Source organism: Misgurnus anguillicaudatus, chromosome 24 (assembly GCF_027580225.2).
Source record: "Misgurnus anguillicaudatus chromosome 24, ASM2758022v2, whole genome shotgun sequence".
Taxonomy (NCBI): Eukaryota; Metazoa; Chordata; class Actinopteri; order Cypriniformes; family Cobitidae; genus Misgurnus; species Misgurnus anguillicaudatus.
This window is the reverse complement of record NC_073360.2, coordinates 6367079-6391039: the sequence shown is the minus strand read 5'-3', so window position 1 is coordinate 6391039 and position 23961 is coordinate 6367079. Positions and strand designations below refer to the sequence as shown.

At 39.1% G+C, this 23961-nt stretch overlaps 1 protein-coding gene, 1 long non-coding RNA gene and 1 other non-coding gene across 5 annotated transcripts; all 3 read left to right on the top strand.

The window, feature by feature from the left end:
* The first annotated feature begins 1958 nt into the window (after positions 1-1958).
* On the top strand, positions 1959-4791 carry LOC129437308 (uncharacterized). Of its 3 annotated transcripts, XR_012367797.1 has the most exons (8): positions 1959-2517; positions 2612-2900; positions 3019-3056; positions 3233-3314; positions 3431-3466; positions 3652-3736; positions 3874-3998; positions 4123-4791. It is a non-coding gene; the product is annotated as an uncharacterized lncRNA (long non-coding RNA). The 3 variants fall into 3 exon arrangements; XR_012367795.1 differs by having other exon boundaries at positions 1963-2900; XR_012367796.1 differs by lacking the exons at positions 3233-3314; positions 3431-3466 and having other exon boundaries at positions 1971-2900.
* A 9304-nt stretch (positions 4792-14095) lies between these two features.
* On the top strand, positions 14096-20640 carry LOC141361652 (uncharacterized). The gene is made up of 7 exons (XM_073863236.1): positions 14096-14463; positions 14983-16804; positions 16892-17098; positions 17296-17765; positions 18257-18510; positions 18598-18843; positions 19064-20640. Exons 2-7 carry the CDS (start codon positions 15319-15321, stop codon positions 19710-19712), a joined length of 3312 nt encoding a protein of 1103 aa, XP_073719337.1. The 5' UTR covers positions 14096-14463; positions 14983-15318; the 3' UTR covers positions 19713-20640.
* Positions 20641-22349: 1709 nt separating this feature from the next.
* trnan-guu (transfer RNA asparagine (anticodon GUU)) lies at positions 22350-22423 on the top strand. Its single transcript has one exon. It is a non-coding gene; the product is annotated as a tRNA-Asn (tRNA).
* Positions 22424-23961: the final 1538 nt, after the last annotated feature.

The following is a 23961-nucleotide window of genomic DNA, read 5'->3' as shown; positions in this document are numbered from 1 at the left end:
AACAACAGTGGTGTAAATGGCATTCAAGGCAATTAACGTCATGTAATGGTTTGGGCCTGTTCAACAGAGATTGCCTTAACATTTATACAAGTTCTTATCTGTTTGCTTTGGCTAACAATATATCTTCCTTTTCCATATACAGTATAACATGAACTACTAGAAGGTCATTCTAGAATGCCATTAGGCTCTGCTGTTGGTTTCTGGTCTGTGCTGGGTTATATTGGCATATTAGCCATATTGTATTTCATTCTGGCTTTTCTGGCCATTCAGTATGCTCATATTTTGTTGATCACATTTATCTCAGCTTATTTAAGCACACCTGGAAAGTTTACCAGTAGCTGTGGAGATGTTTGCCATTCTAGCTTCCAGTTATAGTTTATTGCTCTGAATGTCATGTTATGTCATCCTTTTGAGACCAGGGCTGCGTTTCCCGACAACGTTGTCTCTTAGCGCGCTACGAAGACTCTTAAGTTAAACCTTAACTACAGGTTTACCTTTTCTAGGCGTGTTTCCCGAACTGTAACTTAGCGGGTTTCATAAGGTTTTCCTTCTTACGTACGACGTTACCAGGTGCTGTCCACGGCGATGGTGCTGAATAGGTTGATATCGATTGCTCGACAATCAATTATTCACTTTATGTAATAGGTTTCGCTGTGTTATGAGATAGCGGTGTTGTTGATTAAAGAAACATTTCAGAAATAGTTCAAGTTAAATTTATTAGGAATATCTTTTAAAAAATATTTCAAATTGCAAACAACTAAATTCAACCTTTTATTTTATATCAAACCCGTGCAAAACCCGCAATTCATTTCCAAACGTATCATGCATAAACTGCTCCAATGGATCCATTATGCCTTCACTTTAAAGGTTAATTTATATTAGGGGTTTCCAATAAATGCGTTGCACAGGGGAATAAGGTGGGTCGTGCAAGTCACCTGGCTTGGCTGTGCATTACACTTAAAATATATAAAATCAAATTGTGGTTCATTAATTCACGCGTTTATTGTGCTTGGACAATGGATGCGCAAGCAGCGCGTTTACAATGCGGATAACGCTTAATGGACGCATTTCTGGAGCCGCGCCTGTCTGTTTTTACCTTAAACATAACATAAAAATATATATTATATGATATATAAATATATATTATGATTGCTTTACATTTTAGCTTTGATTAGTTTTAATGTGGAAAATTTGTTGACCTTATACAAGCAGTAATCAAGTGGAGCAGTTTATTTTGAATGTTTTTAAAGAATATGACATGCAGCTGCCTCAAAGTTAGAAAACATTAAAAAAACTTCGATGCAACGTCGAATTAACATCAATAATAATATTTAGGAAAATCAACAATTATGATTTCGTGATGAATGTGCTCCCGTGGCATGCGATTTTACTTGATTCGTTTTATTGCAGCTAAAATAGCCGGTAAACTAAACTGCCCTACAAAGCGAAAGCGCAGTAACTACGCATTTGGTCAAAATTGAGTTAAGGGTTAAAATGGGCTTTGTGAGATCTGTTGTGTCTTGTGACAAAGTCTCCTGGTTAAATTTTGTCCCATTTCAGAGAAATGTGTGTGCCAAAATTGCAGTAACATGTTTGACTGGCTGGTGTAAAAAACTTTAAAGCCATTTTTCTCAGTTTCAGTGTTTGCGTAGATACTGCACGTAGCCTTTGGAGGGCAGTAAAGATATAACGGATTTGAAATGCACAAATGAACTACTAAGATTCGCTGTGTAGCTGCCTGCCATAGTTTCACCAACTCCTCCACCCAAACTCTTTTTTTAATAGTTTCTTAAGCCTCTAATAATAGTTCGAAGCTGATATTCCTTTGAAAAAAATAATTAAAAATCTAACAACCATCAGTGTAATAATGTCTAATTATCTGAATATTTTATTCTTTAAATTAAAAAAAATGCCTTATTTAACACGGAGTGTACTTAAATTTTTTTTACAGATATTTAGTTATATAGACTGCAACAGGGACGTACTGGGACTGAAATTCAGCCCGGGACTTTAAGATGGAGAGGCCTTTTACGCGAGTGCCCATGGTGCACGAGCAGGATTTTTTGCACATTTAATTCTAATAGTGTTTTTATAGTATAAAGAGAATCAGATTATGCTGAAGACCTTAAAGAAACTTTAGGATAACACCTGCCTCCTCAGGTTGTATAAGCAAGTCACCACTGAACTAAACACAACCAGGTCAGCAAAACCTAATCTCGAACACATAAGTCACAGTATACTGCTAACTACCAGCATGTCATATGTACACTCTTATGAAAAATGGTTCTTCAAAGGTTCTGAAATGATGGTATAGGTTCTATATAGAACCATAGCTTACTGAAGAACCCTTTTTGCTGAAATGGTTCTTTGTCTTGGCAAAAGGGTTCTTTTTTTCGCCTCCTGTTTTGATTTTAAATTTAGTCAGTTATTTTCAAGCTGCCTCTTGATTATTTTCACCTGTAAAAGCCCTGAATCATCAGTCCTGCTGAACTGCCTGCAGACTAACATCACAAACAGGTAAGAGAGGAAAATAATCATCATTTACTGTTAAAATCATTTTGAAAATTGAAGTTTTGTGTGTTCTTATTGTAATTTATTTATTTTATTACAGGTAAGCTTTATACTGAAAGCTTCATTCCCTTTAAAGCAGGTAAGCTTTATATTGTTTTAGGAGACTCTGCTTTAACAATGACTTAGGATAATGATTTGTTAAAGTGTTCAAAATATACATGTATATTTTACATTAAGTTTATTAAACTTATTATGAAAAGAATGTGGTACAGCATGTTTTTAGTTTTTTTATTGATATTTCAGAGTTTTTTTTATTTGAGGTAATCTTGCTGGGAGTGAAGGCAGTGCGTATGATCGCTTGATATGAGACACACATACTGTATTTAAAGGTGATGTATGCATGTTACTTTCAATGCTGACATTAAAATAATAGTTATTTACTGTTAAAAACATTTTGAAAATTGAAGTTTTGTGTGTTCTTATTGTACTTTATATCGTTTATAACAGGTCAACTTTATACGTAAGCTTCATTCCATTTATAACAGGTAAGCTTCATATTGTTTTAAATGATATATTTAGGGGACTCTACTTTAACAATGACTTAGGATAATGATTTGTTAAAGTGTTATAAAGCATATACATGTGTACATTAAGTTTATTAAACTAATTATTAGAAAGTATGTGGTACAACATGTGTTTAGTTTTTTTATTGATATTTCAGAGTTTTCATATGCGAGGTAATCTTGCTGCGAGTGAAGGCAGTGCGTATGACCACTTGATATAGACACATTCTATTTTTAAAGGTGATGTATGCATGTTACTTTCAATCCTGGCATTAAAATAATAATATTTACTGTTTAAACATTAAGTAAATTGAGGTTTTGTGTGTTTTTGATGTACTTTATTTCTTTTATAACAGGTCAACATACTGTAAGCTTCATTCCCTTTAAAGCAGGTAATCTTCATATTGTTTTAAATGATATATTTCAGGGACTCTGCTTTAACAATGACTTAGGATAATGATTTGTTATAGTGTTTGTTATCAAGCATATACATGTATATTTTACATTAAGTTTATTAAACTAATTATGAAAAGAATGTAGTACAACATGTGTTTAGTTTTTTTTATTGATATTTCAGAGTTTTCATATGTGAGGTAATCTTACTGGGAGTGAAGGCAGTGCAAATGAACCCTTGATATGAAAGACACATCCTGTTTTTAAAGGTGATGTATGCATGTTACTTTCAATGCTGGCATTAAAATAATAGTTATTTACTGTTTAAACATTTTGGAGATTGTGTGTGTGATCTTGTGGCACATTTACTTGTGATAACAGAATTATTTTTGTCTATCTGTTGTAGGTGGATCATGAGTGAAGCTCTGCAGGTCTGCCATTAGCTTGATAACAGTGGTTTATGTGAATTGAGTGAATTCAATTTATAAATAAATCTTTCACCAAGCATTCACCTATTTACGGACAAAACAGGTATCTTGAGCAGAGTCATATTAAAACTGTCAAATCATGTTTTACATACAGTATGTAAGAAAACTCCAGGCTAATATTAACTTGTTTTGTCTCCATGTCTTATCCTTTCTCCCATCTCCAACAGATCCAAATCTTGTTCAGCCTGATGCTCAACCTTGTATGATGATGACCACAGCCAGGTGATGGAGATCTGTTTTAATCACAGCCTGCGTCTCAAGATCAACATGACAATAGCAGACCATTTCTTATCTTACTCTTATCTGACTAAATGTTCAGCATCCATTGCAACAAAACAAAGAACATTAGATGGAGTATTGGATGATCCCGTAAAGAAAATAATATGGACTTTTTTGGTGAGATTCTACAAAGATTGACACAATCCTATTGACTTTTATTTTTACAGTTAATAATGCATTATAAACATCCCATTCATTTGTATTCTATGTCATCGATCTGTTTGTGCTAAAATGTATACATCTGAATATAATGTCAATAATATGTTAATATTCAGGATTTATTATCATTTGCATGTTTTGATGTTGCATATTATGATTTTATTGATTTCATGTAATTGTTGTCTATTTAAAATTATTTTAATTGCCAATTTTTTTTTTTACTTTATTTAATATTGAAGCTGTTATTTAACATCCATATCTTATTTGAGTAGTGATTTGTTATTTGCATAATAATTCATATATTTATTCTGATTGTGATTTTAATGCAAATATTTATTATTGTATGACACCTCATGTAATGAAAAAGTGAAAATAAAAGTATGTTCTGATGTCTTGTAATTCTGTTTTTAAACTGTTAAACCTTATAAAGTGCTGTAAATAAGAAAAAAACTAATAAAAAATAATCCTTCTGACTGCTGATAAATGAAAGGGTTCTTTATAGCACCACTGAGGTTCTATTTAGCACTTTTTCAAGGCAAGGTTCTATATAGAACCATCTAAAAAAGGGTTCTATATAGTACCAGAAAGGGTGCTGCTATTGTTACAAGCTGAAGAACCCTTATTTGGTACTATATAGAACCATTTTTCTTAAGAGTGTACAGTCAGTCGGAGTGATACAATTGTTACAAATACTCACACATACCCACTCAGATACTCAAAAAATACAATAAAGTCCCATAAATAGAGATTGTGTGTGTACTCACTTACAACTCTCCCTGGCTTAGCTTCCCCTGTGCTGGACCTTGCCTCTGCTGGATCCTGCTCTGCTTACTGATTGTACAGCTACATATGCATGAGAAGAACATCAGTAATAAATATGACTAAGAATAATTCCTTTTTTAATTCAATCTGTGCTTCAGTCAGGTTATTACCTAGTATGTGAAACTATTGCATTTTATCCTATATGTAAATATGTAATATTGTGCTGTATTTTTTATTTGTGTGTGTCCTTAAAGGTGCAGCGTGTACATTTTAGCGACATCTAGTGGTGAGGTAGCGAATTCCAACCAACAGCTCAGTCCACTGCTCACCCCTTGCTTTTGAAACGCATAGAGAAGCTACAGTAGCTGCCACCAGACAAACATGTCATTGACAGAGACAACTTAGCAAAAAAAGTTGTCCATTAAGGGCTTCTGTAGAAACATGGTGGCACAAAATGGCGACTTCCACGTAAGGGGACCTTCTGTGTTTGTAGATAAAAACGTCACATTCTAAGGTAATAAAAACATAACGGGTCATTATGAAAAGGTCTTCATACACCCCTGATTATATAGTTTTGTATATTATTTTGACAAGAGATCCTTTTAAAAATCACACACTGCACCTTTAATAAAGCTTTGATTAATTGATATGCCTACCCTGCTGAAAAAAAACAGCATCAAACCAGCATGGGAATTATGCGGGTCTATGCTGTTTTTTCCAGCAGGGTAATATGATTGCCTACCCAGCCCTGCACACTGCCCCTGTACCTATCACTGTTTTTGTATTGGTTCCATTCTCCTCCTCCTCTTGCTCTCCTTCCTCCTCCTCCTCATCAATATGATTGCAGGGATCATCATCAACCTGTCCCTCTCCATCACTGACCTTAACAGCTAATATACAGACATACAGGGATTCCTTAGACCATTTTACTGTTTGTACACAATGATGACGTGGCAATATGCGCGTGCATATTGGCAATGGAAGTATGGCAAGAATCAGCAGTGAAGCAACCCAGACAGAGAAAGTTATTTTAAAAAGTTGACTTTATCAACTTTTTCAACACAGCTACCAGATCCATGTACTAGTAGTGAAGTGGATAGAAGACGTTAGCAGATGGCCAAACATAAAGTGACCAAATAGATATATACGTATATAGTATATTATTAGTGCAACCAAACGCAATAACCAGACATTTTGATGCTGGGAAACCGTTTTGATAAACTTTTTCTGAGTTGCTAAAACGTTAGAACAACACCACTTCTGTTGCCAAAATGCACGCGCAGGCTATTTGATCAAGTGGGCTGTAAAAGGGTCTATAGACATTATGTAGCTAAGCCCCTTTTCAGCGCTGCGCTAGTTGTCTTTAAAATACATATTTTGTTTCAAATTATTGATTTATTTGGTAGGTAGCAATGTAATAAGCGGGATAATGTAGAGCGAGGCGGTTCTTATAGCGAATACAACCCCGGCCCGTAAGGCTGATTCAAGCTCTGCTTTGCGTGGGGTCCTGATAAGCCTGTCGGGCTTGTATTCGCTATAACAACCGCCTCGCTCTATCCCTTATATATGCCTATATTTAAATGCAAATATAAATGATTTTAGTGTATAATAAATGCATAACTAATCGTGCACCTGCCCTGTCCATGCTGCTGGTCCTTCCTCATCTGCATCTCCAGCCAAAGCAGCCTTTTGACTGCGAAAAAGGTCTGTTAATTTGGCGCATTTAGCTGCCTCTTGTGCCAACATTTTAACTTTTCGGCCCCACCCATTCCTTTCTCTTCTTTACTTGTTTTCGCAATTTTTACCATCTGTCTATATAAAATTCACACACAAAACCAAACTTGACCAAAAGTAAACTCTTTTGATCGGCGCCTTTGAGCCAATCGGATGTCAGGAAAAACGAGGATCAGTCTAAGTTGGGAGGGGCCGCTCGTATCCCCCCACAAGATTGGAAGTATTGGTTTGGCCCGGCCTGAAACACAACACACACAAACACAGCGTGCCGCTGTAGCTGAGCGGCCGGTCAGGCAGGTACAGTAGCGCAACGTAAAAAAAAAAAACTTTTTGACCTCCGGCCGGTTCGGCCTGAAATGGACCGGCCGTTCGGGATTGCTCCCGAAATTCCCGATGGCCAGTCCGCCCCTGGACTGCAATCTACACAAGCTTTTATTACAGTCATGGCCCCTAGCGGAGTCAAGTGGGATAAGGTATAGCTAAGAGTGCTCCAGACCAACCTTCCGAACGAATCACTTACAGAAGTGATATGTAACTAAGAACGTTTCGGGAAACACGTATTAACGATAAGGTAAAGCTTAAGGTAGGGGTGGGCGGATCGATCTAAATATCGATAGTATCGATGCCAACACTGGTATTGGTATCAGATCGATACAATTGTAATTGAATCGATACTTCAATTTAAATATCTCTCTCATACGTTCATTATACTTTGCTCGTGTCTTCTACCTCTAAAATCCTGAGCAAACGCTCCTTTCACATAGAGACAGAGCGCCGTTATGCAAATTTGAAAACCACGCCCACCGGGGGGGAATTCAATCCAACCGTCTCCATTGACTTTGTATTGCGAGAAGCCGCCTCCTTGTAATTTCTGGCTTATAACAAAAAACTGAATAATGCCTTAAAGCTGCTTTGGGACAATATGTACAGCTAACAAGCCAAAGAACCCAGAAATAAGTTTTTATAAGCTGTCGAGCCGTAAAACCCAGCCTTTAAGGAGAATAAAGTGGATCGCCGACTGCGTTTCCCCCTGGTGGACGCGGTTCTACTAATAGAAGTACTATGAAAAAGTTGCCTGTGTCCATGTTTGTGTCTTTAAGCGCTCGTTTTTTGGGGTCGACAGCTTATAAAAACTTATTTACAGATTAAACTTAAAAACAGAATAATACCTAAAAGCTGCTGTGTGACAAGGTGTACATCTAACACGCAAAAAAAAAATAATAATATTTTTTTATAATCCGTCGACTTCAAAGAACGAGCGTTTAGACACAGAAATGGAAACGGCAACTTTTCATAGTACTCCTATTATTAAAACTGCGTCCAATGGGGGGAACGTAATCGGCGATTCACTTTATTCTCCTTAAAGACTGGGTTTTACGGCTCGACAGCTTATAAAAACTTATTTCTGTGTTCTTTGGCTTGTTAGCTGTACATATTGTCCCAAAGCAGCTTTTAGGCATTATTCAGTTTTTTGTTATAAGCCAGAAATGACAAGGAGGCGGCCTTTTGCAATACAAAGTCAATGGAGACTGTTGGATTGCTTTCCCCCCCGGTGGGCGTGGTTTTCAGGTTGTGACGCGCTGCGCTCTGTCTCTATCCTGGCCCACTTTGCTACTCCTCCCCCTCCTGCTGCTCTGCTGTGATTTGTTGTTGTGTCGTCACGTGACTCACTGACACAACGCGCCGATTAGCAGCGAACTGAGTGAGAGATCAGGATGACCGAGAGGAAGAGAAGTGTTGTGTGGAGCTATTTTACGGCTCTAAATAATAATACTGTTACTTCATGCGTGTAAAAAGTAAAAATTGTGTGCACTTTATTTCATTTGCTTTTAAAACCAGAAAAAAAGGGAGAGAATTTTGTTATTCTTTATTTTTTTTAAAAGAGGTTGTAACAAATTAATTCTACAGTTTCTAATAACTAATTATTTTGTGGACTTCAATACTTTAATAAAAAAAGCCTAAAGAATTTATCATTCATTCACCTCAGAAATAATGACATACTGCTCTCCCCTACACAAAAGTATTTTTTTAAGTAAAAAGTATCGGATTGGTATCCGAATCGGCAAAACTGACCCTATATGTATTTGGTATCGGATCGATACCAAATGTTGCAGTATCGCCCACCACTAGCTTAAGGTACAACTTAAGAACGACGTAGAGCTAAGAAGGTTTCGGGGAACGCAGCCCAGATGCCAATGCTAAAAAGCATCTACTAGAAAAAAATACCACATTAACTATAACTTTAAAAAACAGCACATATTGAAACTTATTAAAAACCAATAGAATACATGTAACATATCAGGCCAAATGTTTAATTAATTACAAAAATATCATACATAGAAAATGGTAAAAGCTGTAAAGACACAGGAGTCCAGTTGTGGAAAAACTAAAACTACTGAGAACCACGTAAAATCAAATTATCTCCCTCTAGTGGATCTTTATCAGATCCTTACATGTGAATATGAGAATAAGTGGTGACTTTGCAGTTGAAATCTGCATGGCCACTGTCAATCTTTTAAGCTGTAACATGAGATCTTAGTTTCAGTTTCGGTTTATTTCACAATATCACAATTTCACACACAGCATTTGTTGCTATGTCTGAAACAGTGTTGGAGGTATTAATTTACTAATTGAAAATAATTACCCAATTTCTCAGCTACATTTTTAAAACACAATAAATTATACAGTACACAACACAATACATTTCAATGCAGCAGCTACTACTTTAATGCTATTGTGAAAAATGGACTCCCAAAAATAATCGTCTATTTTTGATTGACAATAAAAGTTTTGTCACGATTAAAAAACACTCTCCTTGTGTTTTGCTTTGCTATATTATCATTACAACCTTTTGGAGTGGAAAGAAGACGTTAGCAGATGGCCAAAAATAAAGTTGCCATATACATATATATGTATTTTAGTATATTATATTAGAGTAACCAAACGCAACAACCAGACATTTTGATGCTGGAAAACAGTTTTAATAAACTTTCTGAGTTGCTAACACGTTAGAAACAATGGGGAATAACACCACTTCTGGGGGCGTATTACAGAAAAGTCCTAACTTTAAAATCTTATCTTAACTGTTTGGTAACCATGGTTATTTCAGTTAGGACCTCATTTAAGACAAAAGCTATTACAAAATGATGTTCCTAAATGCATTATCTTATCTTAACTGCAGATAGGAAAGTGGTATTACAGAAGCATCCTAACTTGACAAAACATCCTAAAAACGGTCTTAACTTTAGGGTAACCTCAAAGGTGTCCTAACTTAAAACTTTAATGAGAGCCAGCTGAAACAATCACATTATGATAGAGCTGCGGGAGAATGAGGCTATGTTTACACGTGGGCGGCTATTTTCATAAACGGACATTTCAACCTCTCCGGTTTCAAAAATAATATCGTGCACACATGTCAGTTTTCAGAAAAGTGTTTATGTACACGTACCCGTGCATATATGCCGTCAAGAGAAGCTCAAGCCCACGTAAGCCAATCACCGGCAGCGCTGGTGGTGACGCGAAATGGTTCTTCATGTTGGAGGGAGGAGCTGTTGCAGTAGGTGATCGATGACGTCAAATTACCGTGAGAGCGAGTTGAGGAATCACACGTAGAGGTCTAATTTTGAATTGCTCTCGCGGTACTTTGACATCATCCGTCTGTCGGTTTTTGCAGCGCCGCATGAAGTCAAACACGCGTAAAATTGCTGACCTCCGAGCACTCGTGTCTGCTCCTCAACATAATGGAGCAGCTGTATTTGCAAATACAAACACACGAAACGAGTTTGCAAGAACATAAATGTGATCTTGGAAGCGTTCAGAGTAGCAGTCACATGTAAACATAGGTCGCACTATTGACGTAGGTGCGAGCTCTGGCGCATACTCTGTGACATTAGGCTTGTTTGAGATGAGCACATTCTGCGCAGAATCGATCACCGGTGATCGGCGCAAGATGCATGCCAGTCAGAAAAGTTTCCGAGTTACGTCCGACTTGCTCTGATGTCACACTGACGTGTGCCAAAAAACTCTCGCGAAAGAGAGGCGGCCGCTCGTCGGATTCTACAGCCGAGCGCAGTTGCTCTCCACCGACTGCGTTGACGAAAAGCACGATGGGAAAAGACTTGCTGATGACACAGCTTAATGCTCATTGGCCAGGTTATGTCAGATGATGATTTGTTAATTCGAAAAACTCTAATTCCTGTAGTAGTTTTTATATTAATTCAATTGTTCTTTACTATGACATTTATACTTTTTATGAATTCCTGTAAACTTCTGTATTGGTGTTGATTTATTTGTACTGTGAGCTGTTTATATTTCACACAACAGAAACGAATTTGTATTACCACTAGATTTATTCATCCCAACATTTACTAAGTAACCTTTTCCAGTAACGAACAGTTCACCTTCGTTGATTCTCCTTATAAACATCTTTATGTAAATGAATTTATTGGTATTTAAGTTGCATCTATTTAATCCGCGATAAAATACGCGAACGTGATCTCTGCCTATGCTGACGTTTGTAGTCGACTGGACTGCGAGATTGGTGAAGTGTCTTACTTAAAAGCTCTTTTTTCACTCCTCCCCTCACTGCAGCCGTCTGCTCTCGTCTGAATTTCAGGCAAGGCAAGCTGCATCTCAAACAAGCCTATTGCCTGCTTAAACATCCGTTTGTCTCAGTTGCATGTAAAGTGAGACAAACGGATGTTTAGGCAGGCAACGTCACAGAGTATGCGCCAGAGCTCGCACCTACGTCAAAAGTGCGACCCATGTTTACATGTGACTGCTACTCTGAATGCTTCCAAGATCACATTTATGTTCGTGCAAACTCGTTTAGTGTGTTTGTATTTGCAAATACAGCTGCTCCATTATGTTGAGGAGCAGAGACGAGTGCTCGGAGGTCAGCAATTTTACGCGTGTTTGACTTCATGTGGCGCTGAAAGAACCGACGGACGGATGATGTCAAAGTACCGCGAGAGCGATTCTTGTCATGTCATGTCTCTAGCAAATGTTGAAATGTACAATAGTATCCTAGCACTTAGGAAGAATAATTTTTTTAATTTTTGTAAGTCACATTTGCTAAATGTTTAAATTGAATGGTAACTGATAGATGATGTGCTAAAACACTAATAAAAAAACACAGACTATGATTACTATAAATTTAATAAAATGTCTTTTTCTGCCCCATTGAAATTAAAAGGACAATTCTTTTGTTTACTATAGCAGCAGCTCACACATTGCTGGTTGCTTGGTAACAGACATGACAGTTGATAACCAAACATGATTAAGCGATTTGGGATTTCCTAACTAGAGATGAGATAAGATTTGGTGAGATAAGATGAGAATCCTAAATCAATTTAAGATTTGCTTCTGTAATATGAATTTGTGAAAAATCTTAACTTAACACATCATATCTTAAGTTAAGACCTAAGATAGAAAGTTTTTGTAATACACCCCCAGATGCCCAAAGTCACGCGCAGGCTATTTGATCATGTGAGCTGTAAAAGGGTCTATGGCATAGCAGAAATCATTTGAAAATATGTTTATTATTTTTGTGATTTTTACTGACAAAAAACAAATTTACAACATTATGTAAAAACATTAATTTTGAGCAACACCGGGATTCAAACCGGCAAACTTGTGATCAACCTTACTACCATACAAATGTGGGAAAGAAACATAGAAAACTGAGTAATTTATTGTAGACGCAGACATTACTGTTGAAGGAGAAAATCATAAAAATCCCTTTCTTCTCCTTTTTCCTTTTTTTCTCTCTTTTTTCCTCTTTTCCCCTCTTCTTCCCTCTCCTTCCTTTCCCGCCCCCCTTGACAGACTACTGTTCCGCATCTTCCAGCTTTGTTGCAATCGGTTAGTGTGTTTGGCTGTTAACCGAAGGATTGGTAGTTTGATCCCACCCAGGGATGCTGGAAGCTTTTCAGGACAGGGATAGCGCCACAGCATCGTGTCGTTGTTGTAGCAGTTGAGGCAACCATGCTGTCGGTAATTGTTGTTCCACTGCGCTGATTTTTTTGTAGGATTTATTTGCAGAACTGTCTGATCACAGTGTTAAAGCTCGATGACCTGGAATAGCAAAAAAGTTTAAAGATATACCTCGGTGACATCCACCTTGCGATCAGCCAGCCAACAGACGACACGACGTTAGGCCTGGCTGGCGCTCACAGCAACCTGTCAGACGAACTAATTTCTGGTAGTGACTACCAGAAATTAGCCAATCGTTGTTCATCGCGCTTCGAGAATTCTTCGGAGAATTGACCAATGAGAAAAGTTGGCCCGTGACGTCACTAGAACGTCACTAGAAAGTTTATCCTTGATTCTTGTAAGTTAACTACATAATAATTCTTTTTCGACCGGCACATTTGCATTAACGATCATTTTCAGCGACTGTTATAAGATTGTCGCTGCAGTTACAGTACGTTTTTCTGTTAATATACAGTCGACGCCGTAGAAACTGAGGTAAGTGTAACGTTATATTATTTCATTATACACAGGGCATGCATTGTTTTTTCGCGATAAATTTGTTTGTTTGTTGTATAGTTGTAGTTTTCTGGTGTATTTGTGTACTTTTTGGGATATTTCATGCAGTGAAACCATTCACTTTACAATTAAGCAATTGTAAACAAACTTATATTTTGGTGCAAAACAAAAACAAATGCATCCTGTTTAATTTAAGTCACCTTTATTTCTATATTGCTGTATACAAAACATGTTGTTTCAAAGCTTAATGGAACACATTCACATTCTGCTGTAAAACAACTCTAACAAGACAATAGTGTCAATAAACAGCTCATGTCAGATTGATAACAGTGTAAAGTTCATCAATTGTCCATACATACAATTACACATAATAATAATAATAATAAAGTGTATTATTTGTGCTTAAACGTACATGCTACTGTCTATATTTAGTTTTCCATGTATAATGGCTATTTGATGTATTTATTTGATGTTTGCATGTAAATAATGTGTGTTTTTAATTTGTTTATTTTATAGAATGGAGCCTAAATTCAGGAGGAAACCTGATAGGAGCCTTAATATGTGTGACTCTTTGGTTGCTCTAAAGGTGAAGGAAGAGAACAAAAAGAAACCCTGGTCTCGGGCTCTCTCCCCCGAAAAGGTTTTGGAAGCTGCAAGGCGAGCTGTGGTGCAACAACATGGAGACCCAAGCAAAAAATCGCACATTCTTGGCCAACATACGATGCAGTTTGGGGTCTTCAGAGGTCAATCCTTTAAGTGGGTTGCTGAAAATGCTCTGGGATATGCTGGGTATCTGGTGGCAAGCATGAGGAGGGAATCAACTGAAGTGAAAGACTCAAAAAACAACCATGCAAATAAAGCAGCCTTTGCAGACTATATTGGGCTTTTCCCAGAGGGTCGTGAGGCCATCCGTATTAAGGGTGAAAATATGGATTCCACAGGCTCCCGGCAGAAGTCTTCCAGTGCCTCACAGACCATACCTTCAGTCTCATCTGTCCGCTCCCTTCTGATTGGCAAATCACAAGATCCCCACAGCCTTGACAGAGCTGTCAAAAAGATGTTAAGATCACCTGTAGTCCAACCAGGTAAGAGTCTTTAGAAATATGTTGTTTTTCTTAATCTGTTAGTACGTTAAAGGGATAGTTCACCCCAAAATGAAAATTCTCTCATTATTTACTCTCTTTCATGTTGTTACAAATGTATGTATTGAAGTAAATGGGGTCCAGAAACAAACATTTACAAACATTTCTCAAAATATTTCCTTTGTGTTTATCAAAATAATGAGAGAATTTTCATTTTTGGGTGAACTTTCCCTTTAAGTGTTTATTAGAGTAAAGTGCATTATAATGTGCATAGTTTTATGAAAGATTTTAATGTTTTTCCAAAGAAGTCATTTATGTTCTGCAAGCTTGCATTTATTTGGTTTAAAAATACAGTGAAAAGAGTACAATTGTGAATTATCATTATTTTGTATGCAATTTAAAATACATGTTTCTATTAATATACATGTATTTATATTCTAAATTACAGTGATTGTTATCCCACAGTAATGTGCAGCAAAATTGTGTAGTATGTGTAATTTCTTTTGAATCTGTATTCTTCAGCTTTAATTGAAAGATCTACAAAGAGATCACAACCAGCTGTGTCAGTGCCTGAAGAATCTACAAGGTTGGACTCATTTGCATCATCTGAGCAGGATGACCATGAGCTGGTTGTACATGCAGACTTGCTGGAATCGCAAGTGTCCAGTAAGTCCCTGAACATCTGAAAGATATTTTATTTTATTTTGTAAGGTAACGTATTAAAAATGTATTTTCTGTTTATTTTGCAAAGGTAAACAAGTGTGCCTCCCAGTGGGCTGGACTCACACATTGCCACTTGCTGATCAGCTGTGGATCTCAAAGGCTTTGTTTAAGTTTTCATCCCACAACCAACCTGAAATGGACTTTGCCAGAATAGACAGGATGTGGTGGTACCCTCCACAACAGCACTTTGCAGTTACTGGAGTACCAGGGACAGAACGCTACTTTGGCCACCCCTTCTTTCTTTGGATGCCAAGAAAGCTGTGGAGAGTTCGACTAACATGTCCACATTCAGACTGTGTGAAGGAGGAGCTCACGTCAGCAGGACTGCACCAGAAAATCAGACAGGTAGTTGATGTTAAAACGTCCTACTTTATGGCGTCCGAATACCTGTCTTGTAGGAAATGCAAGAGGAAAGTGATCAGCTGGAGCTATGACATCATTTCACAACTTGATGTCAGTCATAGGCTTCACTTTCCCTGCATTCTCACCTCGAAGTTGGCATGTGACATGGCAGTGGTCCGCCTTCTGCGTCAGAGGGGTCTGGGAAACAGCAGCAGTCAAGTGCAGAAGAAGCTTGAGGAGCAGCATTCTGAGATCTGGCTGGAGAAGGTTGTCCAGTATCTGACAGATTGCCAGAGTTTCCGCAAGGGGATCACCTCAGGTCTTGTAATGCCTGTGACTTTCCAACACCCACCTGATATGCTCCCTGTACCCAAGCACCGCTGGCTGATGCAAGTGTATGCTCAGGATGTCCTCCAAAGACTAGATGAGGTCAAAGCCAGCATCACATCACTGTTTGGAAGAGTGCTAAAAATGGATTCCACCAAGAAGGTTGCACGCAAGCTTGCTGGTCACAGCGCTGGAACAGCCACATGGGTGACAAATGTCGGAAACGAACATGGTCAGGTCATCACGTCTGTTCTGACAGCAAGTGAAGGCTTTGGGTTGGCGCAGATGGTTGCTGGCATCATTAAAAGGTACAGAGATGCTGCAGTGCCTCCACCTGTACTGCTGTATGTTGACCGTGACTGTTGTGGGGCTACTCACCTCAAAAAGATGTTTTCAGAATGGAAGGACTTGAAAATCAGACTCGACATCTGGCATTTTATGAGACGAATTTCTGTGGGGTGCACAACAGATTCACATCAGCTGTATTCTTCCTTCATGGCTCACCTCAGCCGCTGTATTTTCTCCTGGGACCAGGAGGACGTGGACAGGCTTATAGCGGCAAAGCGTGCAGAGTTGGAAGCACAGCTCATGCAACCTTCAGATGCTGATGTTTTGCGTCGCCTCAGCAAGAGTGAACTGGCCCTTCACTGCAAAAGAACCACACGTGGCACAAGAGAGACTGTGGATCTGATCATCCAGCTAATCAAGTCCTTTGAAGGGGAGAGGGGACGTGACACTTTGGGTGTCCCTCTGATCAATTCAGCACGAATGGCAGAGATATTAAAATCTCAGATGAAACACGTGGCCTGCATTCAAGATCCCCCTGGTTTACAGCTATATGTGCAGACAGGAACCCTGAAAAAGGGAGGGCACACTCTGCCCACATTTAGGTGTGCCAGGGGTTCAACTTCATTGGAATCTTTCCACCTACATCTAAATAGGTTCATTCCAGGTAAAGTAATCTTGTAAGCCTTTTAAAGTAAGTTCATTATGGTTGTAAATAACGTTATATTAAAGTGTTCTTTTCTTTAAATTTTAGGGACGTTGGCCAGTGATACATTTTTCCAAGCCTACCTGTTGGATGGATTAGCCCGGTGGAATGAGGACAGAGCAGATGCTGCAACCTCTCAAGGCGTGCAGAAGCACCATTCATACAGTGGCCTCCTTCGTCATGCTGCTAATGTGCTGGGAGATGATGTTCTTGGACAGAAGATAGTGCCATATGTTACTCCACATCAATATACTGGTATGTTCATTACATCAAGTGTTCTTTGCTAGTGCACTTATGGCCTGTTTAGACCACGCGCTTAGATCATTAAAAAAGGGCCCTTAATCAAAAACAATTATTGTCAACTGAACAGGGTTCATATGCAGTTTGAAAAATTGTGGAATTTTGGAATGGAAAATGTGTAGGAACTTTTCCCCCCTCTTGTTGTGTTTTAGGTGAACTGCTCGGTGTAGAGTATCTATACCAGCAGACTGGCGAGGTTCCAAAGGTCTACAAGTCTGCAATTCAGGAATTGGAGACTGCTGATGTGTCTATTGTAGAAGATGAGGGCTATGTGGAACCTGTGGACTTTGATGATTTGACCCTCTCTGCCTTGGATGAAGAACCGCATCCTTGTGTGTTACCCTCTACGTCATGTGTTGTCCCATCAGAGGATCCACACACGTTGTCTTCTACATCATCCACATCACCCTCAGAGGATCCATATGAGTTGCCCTCTACACCATCCAAATCACCCTCAGAAGATCCACACGTGTTGCCCCCTACATCTCATGCAGTCACCTCACCTTCTTTTGGTCCCTTGCAAACTCCACCTGCCACACAGTCTTCGCCAACTCTAGAATGGACACACAGAAACCTGTCCAGTGATGTGTCTTCCTGTGCAATGCCATCTGCTTTTCCTGATGTAAGCATCCTGACTTGCATTCATTTTATGTTCTGGGTTGTTTAAACAAAGGTATAATTGAAGACCTCAGGTGCAAAAGCCTCTAAGTCTGTCTGACGTTTTTCTGTCTAAAATTTGCATTTTTTTTTTAAGACTTCTACGTTTATGTTCAGTTATTTCACTTTAATGGCAAGGAAAATGGCTTATTCTAATTTTTATATTATATTCTTATTACCTATTGTCTCGGTTTATGTATATATTTATACATTTATTTATATATCTAAATTCCATGTATATAATGTGTATTTGTTTATATGTGCTGGTGTTCAAAATATGTTTTTATTTGAAAGAAGCCTGCATTTAATTAATAATAATTAATTAAATATATAGGTAAAAATATACAGTATAAAGTAAAAATAAATAAAGTTATTTTAAAAGTGTAACATTTTTAAAATGTAATTTATTTCTGTGATAGCAAAACTGAGTTTTTAACGGACACATTTTTTTTGTAGGATTCAGTTGGACCTGACAACATCAAAGGTTTTGCTGCAGTCCAGAACTTAGCAGAGACATTGGTTGAACTCAGGGAACACAGTTTTGCATTGACAAGAGAAGAATCCGCACAAATTATTACTTTGTGGCAAGGACTAGCAGATTATGACAAAGAAAAGACTGTGTACTCTCCACGCCACAAATCTTCTCTGAAGACTGGCCGGTTTAGGGCAACCAAAAAAATTGTGGCACCAGGGGTAGAGAGTACAAGGAGGTAAGATCTTTTGAATCATATTTTGTCTGAATGTTTCTTGAATACTATAACTACATAACAGCTTGAATTCTCTCTCCACATTTTCAGGTGCTTTGTTGGAGCAAACAGTCCCGCACAGTGGCCTGACTGCAACAGAATTGTTGAGGCAGTTTTTGTGAAACTGTGCGCTCTCTATCCCAACCCTGTGCGTAAAGATGGAGTTAAAATCTCTCGATTTAACCTAATTGCACAGGCCTACAAGCACATAAGGGAATGCATCTTGAGCAATGCAGAAGTGATGCAGAAGACCACCCTCCAGTTACCTGAGGTCAATACAGCTACACTTACACAGTGGTGAGTTTATACACTTACGTTTTTGCTCCATTAGGATTTGTAATCAATGCATGAAGAAAGGGAGTGAATCGTTACACCCCTATTTAACACTAATTTATTTCATTAATTATATACAACACATGCATGCTTCCATACTTGATAAAAGACCAGTAGTACTTTCATATTGGTTAGTGTACAGTTTCTTATCAAACTGATCTATGGTACTATTTGTCATTTCTAGGTACAGCAGACGCACTAGAAGCAATGAGAGGGGCATTTTGACGCAGGGACTCCATGCACCAGATGCCCCAATGACAGCACCAGATAAACTTCCACCAGCACTACAAAAAGAACAGAATCTGCAGCGTGGCGGTAATGACAAACCTCATATTTTCCATTTGCCACCAAACACAACTGGGACGGCCAAAATCAGATCTGGGCCACCAATACCTCGGGTGGTGCTGCCACCACCACTTGCACCGACTCCACCCATGTCAGGGCAGCCATCTAGACCACTCCCATATAGACCACTCCCAGCTATCCCATCTTCTGCGGTTTCCTTTCAACCTATAATGTACATTGTAGCACCACCTGGACAAACTATGCCAGCAGCAGCAGCGGCAAAGCCTTCTGTACCATACACCACTGAGTATTACAGGAGGAAAAAGGAGGAAAGGGAGCAGATGGGCATGAAGGCAAGAAAATATGTCCGGAAAACAGAAGTAACCCTTTGCAAGAAGTGTAGCAAGGAGAGAAAACCCCCATCTCATCTCCAGTATTTTGGTAATTGGTACTGTGTGGAGACAGCCACTGAATTATTCGTCGACTGGAAGGCAGCACTGCAGACACGAGGATATGGCAAGAAGAGACCAAGAAGTGGGGAGCAGTGAAACGTGGAACAATTTGGAACATTCCACAGTTAAAGACATGACTTAACTGCACCACACTATTTGCACATATTGTCTGACATATTATATTAACCTATATTCTTTCTTATTTTAGAATGATGTCAACATTGCACTGTAGTAAATGTTTGCTTTGCTTTACTGTTTATTCTTTTAGATTGATGTCAACATTGCCCTTTAGTAAATTTTTGTTTTGGTTTACTGTTTATTCCTTTAGTTTGATGTCATCATTGCACTGCAGTAAATGTTTGTTTTGGTTTACTGTTTATTCTTTTTGAATGAGGTCAACATTGCAGTGCTGTTTAAAATATTTTTATTGACTTCTATGCAAAAAAATATATGCAAATAAAAAGGGTTCTTCATCTTTGCCTTCACTTCAATGTCATTCTGCCTATTTGTTTTCTCACAATATTTGTTCCTGAAAACACTTTTCTATTTAATTGCTTGGTTTTCAAAAACAATATTCCAGTATAAATTACAGAATAAAAAAGCTATTACTATTATGTTTGTGTACCTTTTATATTTATATATACATATATATACATACATACGTACATACATGCATACATAATACATACAGTTTTAAATAAATCCATTTTAAAGTTTCTACACTGTATTCGAAGCTGTCAATTTTCACTGCATTATTTTAAATACTTTTGTTATTCGTTTGTCCATATAAGGGATTTCCTGGAGCGTCATAAGTTTGTACTTCTACGAGACAACCCCACGTTCTGCGAGAGAGAGAGCGCCCCCTGGCGTCCAGTATGAACGAAACGTACATAGCGTGAGCGTGTAAGTGCCCGAATTAAAGTGCGGGGACAAATTTGCCTTTCAATAAAGTTCGGGGGACAATTATAATTACACACGTGTACACCAACAATACACTCGTAGCGTTATAAGGACAAATTCCACAAATTCCATCACTCGTCAGACCGGGCCTCGAACCCACGTTCCTATGTATGTTCTGGTAAGTCAAGCACGACTAACACGCGCCGGCCTACATTGTAGCACCACCTGGACAAACTATGCCAGCAGCAGCAGCGGCAAAGCCTTCTGTACCATACACCACTGAGTATTACAGGAGGAAAAAGGAGGAAAGGGAGCAGATGGGCATGAAGGCAAGAAAATATGTCCGGAAAACAGAAGTAACCCTTTGCAAGAAGTGTAGCAAGGAGAGAAAACCCCCATCTCATCTCCAGTATTTTGGTAATTGGTACTGTGTGGAGACAGCCACTGAATTATTCGTCGACTGGAAGGCAGCACTGCAGACACGAGGATATGGCAAGAAGAGACCAAGAAGTGGGGAGCAGTGAAACGTGGAACAATTTGGAACATTCCACAGTTAAAGACATGACTTAACTGCACCACACTATTTGCACATATTGTCTGACATATTATATTAACCTATATTCTTTCTTATTTTAGAATGATGTCAACATTGCACTGTAGTAAATGTTTGCTTTGCTTTACTGTTTATTCTTTTAGATTGATGTCAACATTGCCCTTTAGTAAATTTTTGTTTTGGTTTACTGTTTATTCCTTTAGTTTGATGTCATCATTGCACTGCAGTAAATGTTTGTTTTGGTTTACTGTTTATTCTTTTTGAATGAGGTCAACATTGCAGTGCTGTTTAAAATATTTTTATTGACTTCTATGCAAAAAAATATATGCAAATAAAAAGGGTTCTTCATCTTTGCCTTCACTTCAATGTCATTCTGCCTATTTGTTTTCTCACAATATTTGTTCCTGAAAACACTTTTCTATTTAATTGCTTGGTTTTCAAAAACAATATTCCAGTATAAATTACAGAATAAAAAAGCTATTACTATTATGTTTGTGTACCTTTTATATTTATATATACATATATATACATACATACGTACATACATGCATACATAATACATACAGTTTTAAATAAATCCATTTTAAAGTTTCTACACTGTATTCGAAGCTGTCAATTTTCACTGCATTATTTTAAATACTTTTGTTATTCGTTTGTCCATATAAGGGATTTCCTGGAGCGTCATAAGTTTGTACTTCTACGAGACAACCCCACGTTCTGCGAGAGAGAGAGCGCCCCCTGGCGTCCAGTATGAACGAAACGTACATAGCGTGAGCGTGTAAGTGCCCGAATTAAAGTGCGGGGACAAATTTGCCTTTCAATAAAGTTCGGGGGACAATTATAATTACACACGTGTACACCAACAATACACTCGTAGCGTTATAAGGACAAATTCCACAAATTCCATCACTCGTCAGACCGGGCCTCGAACCCACGTTCCTATGTATGTTCTGGTAAGTCAAGCACGACTAACACGCGCCGGCCTTGGCGCAGTCGGTAGAGCATGAGACTCTTAATCTCAGGGTCGTGGGTTCGATCCCCACGTTGGGCGTGTAAGCTGTTTTTCTCTTTGGAGCTTTACATTGCAGCCCCAGGCCAAGTGACCTTTATAAAAATCCTTACCGAGGCGTCTCTTTGCATTTCTGTTGTAATTGTTGGTTCCCAGGAAATATGCTCTCCAATGTACACCGTTAGGCCTCCATTATTTGCTTTATCCTTGCCGGTCGCTGTCAAACAGCCCTCTGATCCGTCCTCCGCCATCCCACACTGCTCTTTTGTCTGTCTCTGTGGCGCAATCGGTTAGCGTGTTCGGCTGTTAACCGAAAGGTTGGTGGTTTGAGCCCACCCAGGGACGCTAAAAGCTTTTCAGAGACAAGGAGTGCTCCAAAGCATCGTGTCATTGTTGTAGCCGTTGAGGTAACCCTGCTGTCGGTAGCTGTTGTTCCACTGTGCTGATTTTTTGTAGGATTTATTTACAGAACTGTCTGATCACACCGTTAAAGCTCGATGACCTGGAATAGCAAGACAGTTTAAAGACATACCTCTGTGCCATCCAAAGGACAACATCCAAGCCTAAGCCGAAAGCCAATTGTACGCGTGACTGAAAGAGGATATTGTCTTATCGAAAGCTCACGCTACAGGAATGTAAGACTAACTGAAGTGCTGTGGCGCTCACACAACAAGGGTCTTGTCATCTGTCATTTTTAACGTCGTTGTGCGCATGCTACACAACACACCGCTTACGAGGTGCAAAAACTGAAAGACCAATGGTGAAGAGGCAGTCACGACCAATGGACAAAAACGTTTCCTCATGAACTCATGCGAGAACTTGATCGATCTTTCTCCGTTTATACCGTCGACACCGTGATTAGCTGGACCCACTTCAAGATCAACTGGCAAGAATATTAAACAGGTCTGAAAAAATAGCAGCATCTGTGACTGCTCGAGATGTGCCCGGGTCGCATCGATGGTCTGCTCAAAAACAACAAGCATCCGCATCTGCAATGAACACAGACTCGCCTGCGAGCAAGAGGTTTTGCAGCGGACCTGAATTATTCTGCCTGCTATAGAAAACTCCAGCCAGAAGCCACGTAGCCTGAGCTTCCCTTTACCCGTGCAACATGCAAGGCATCTGTTTGTGCTGTTTCTTCATGAAGGGAACGCCTTGCGATCAGCCAGCCAACAAACGACACAACATTAGGCCTGGCGAGCTCAGTCGGTAGAGCATGAGACTCTTAATCTCAGGGTCGTGGGTTCGAGCCCGACGTTGGGCGTGTAAGCTGTTTTTCTCTTTGGAGCTTTACATCGCAGCCCCAGGCCAAGTGACCTTTATAAAAAATCCTGACCGAGGCGTCTCTTTGCATTTCTGTTGTAATTGTTGGTTGCCAGGAAATAGGCTCTCCTGTGTACACCGTTAGGACTCCATTATTCGCGTTATCTTTGTCGCTCGCTGTCAAACAGCCCTCTGATCCGTACTCCGCCAACCCACACTACTCTCTTGTCCGTCTCTGTGGTGCAATCGGTTAGGGCTTTCGGCTGTTAACTGAAAGGTTGGTGGTTCGAGCCCACCAAGGGACGCTGGAAGCTTTTCAGAGACAGGGAGTACACCAAAGCATTGTTGTAGCCGTTGAGGTAACCCTGCCGTCGGTAGCTGTTGTTCCACTGTGCTGATTTTTTGTAGGATTTATTTACAGAACTGTCTGATCACAGCGTTAAAGCTCGATGACCTGGAATAGCAAGACAGTTTAAAGACATACCTCGGTGCCATCCAAAGGACAACATCCAAGCCTAAGCCGAAAGCCAATTGTACGCGTGACTGAAAGAGGATATTGTCTTATCGAAAGCTCACGCTACAGGAATGTAAGACTAACTGAAGTGCTGTGGCGCTCACAC

Bases quoted from the DNA above. Each gene is read 5' to 3' on its own strand.
- LOC141361652 (XM_073863236.1), top strand. From the start codon at position 15,319: ATGGACTTTGCCAGAATAGACAGGATGTGGTGGTACCCTCCACAACAG. The intron at 17,099-17,295 runs GTATGTTCATTA...GTTGTGTTTTAG, and splicing joins TACTCCACATCAATATACTG to GTGAACTGCTCGGTGTAGAG. The intron at 17,766-18,256 runs GTAAGCATCCTG...TTTTTTTTGTAG, and splicing joins TGCCATCTGCTTTTCCTGAT to GATTCAGTTGGACCTGACAA.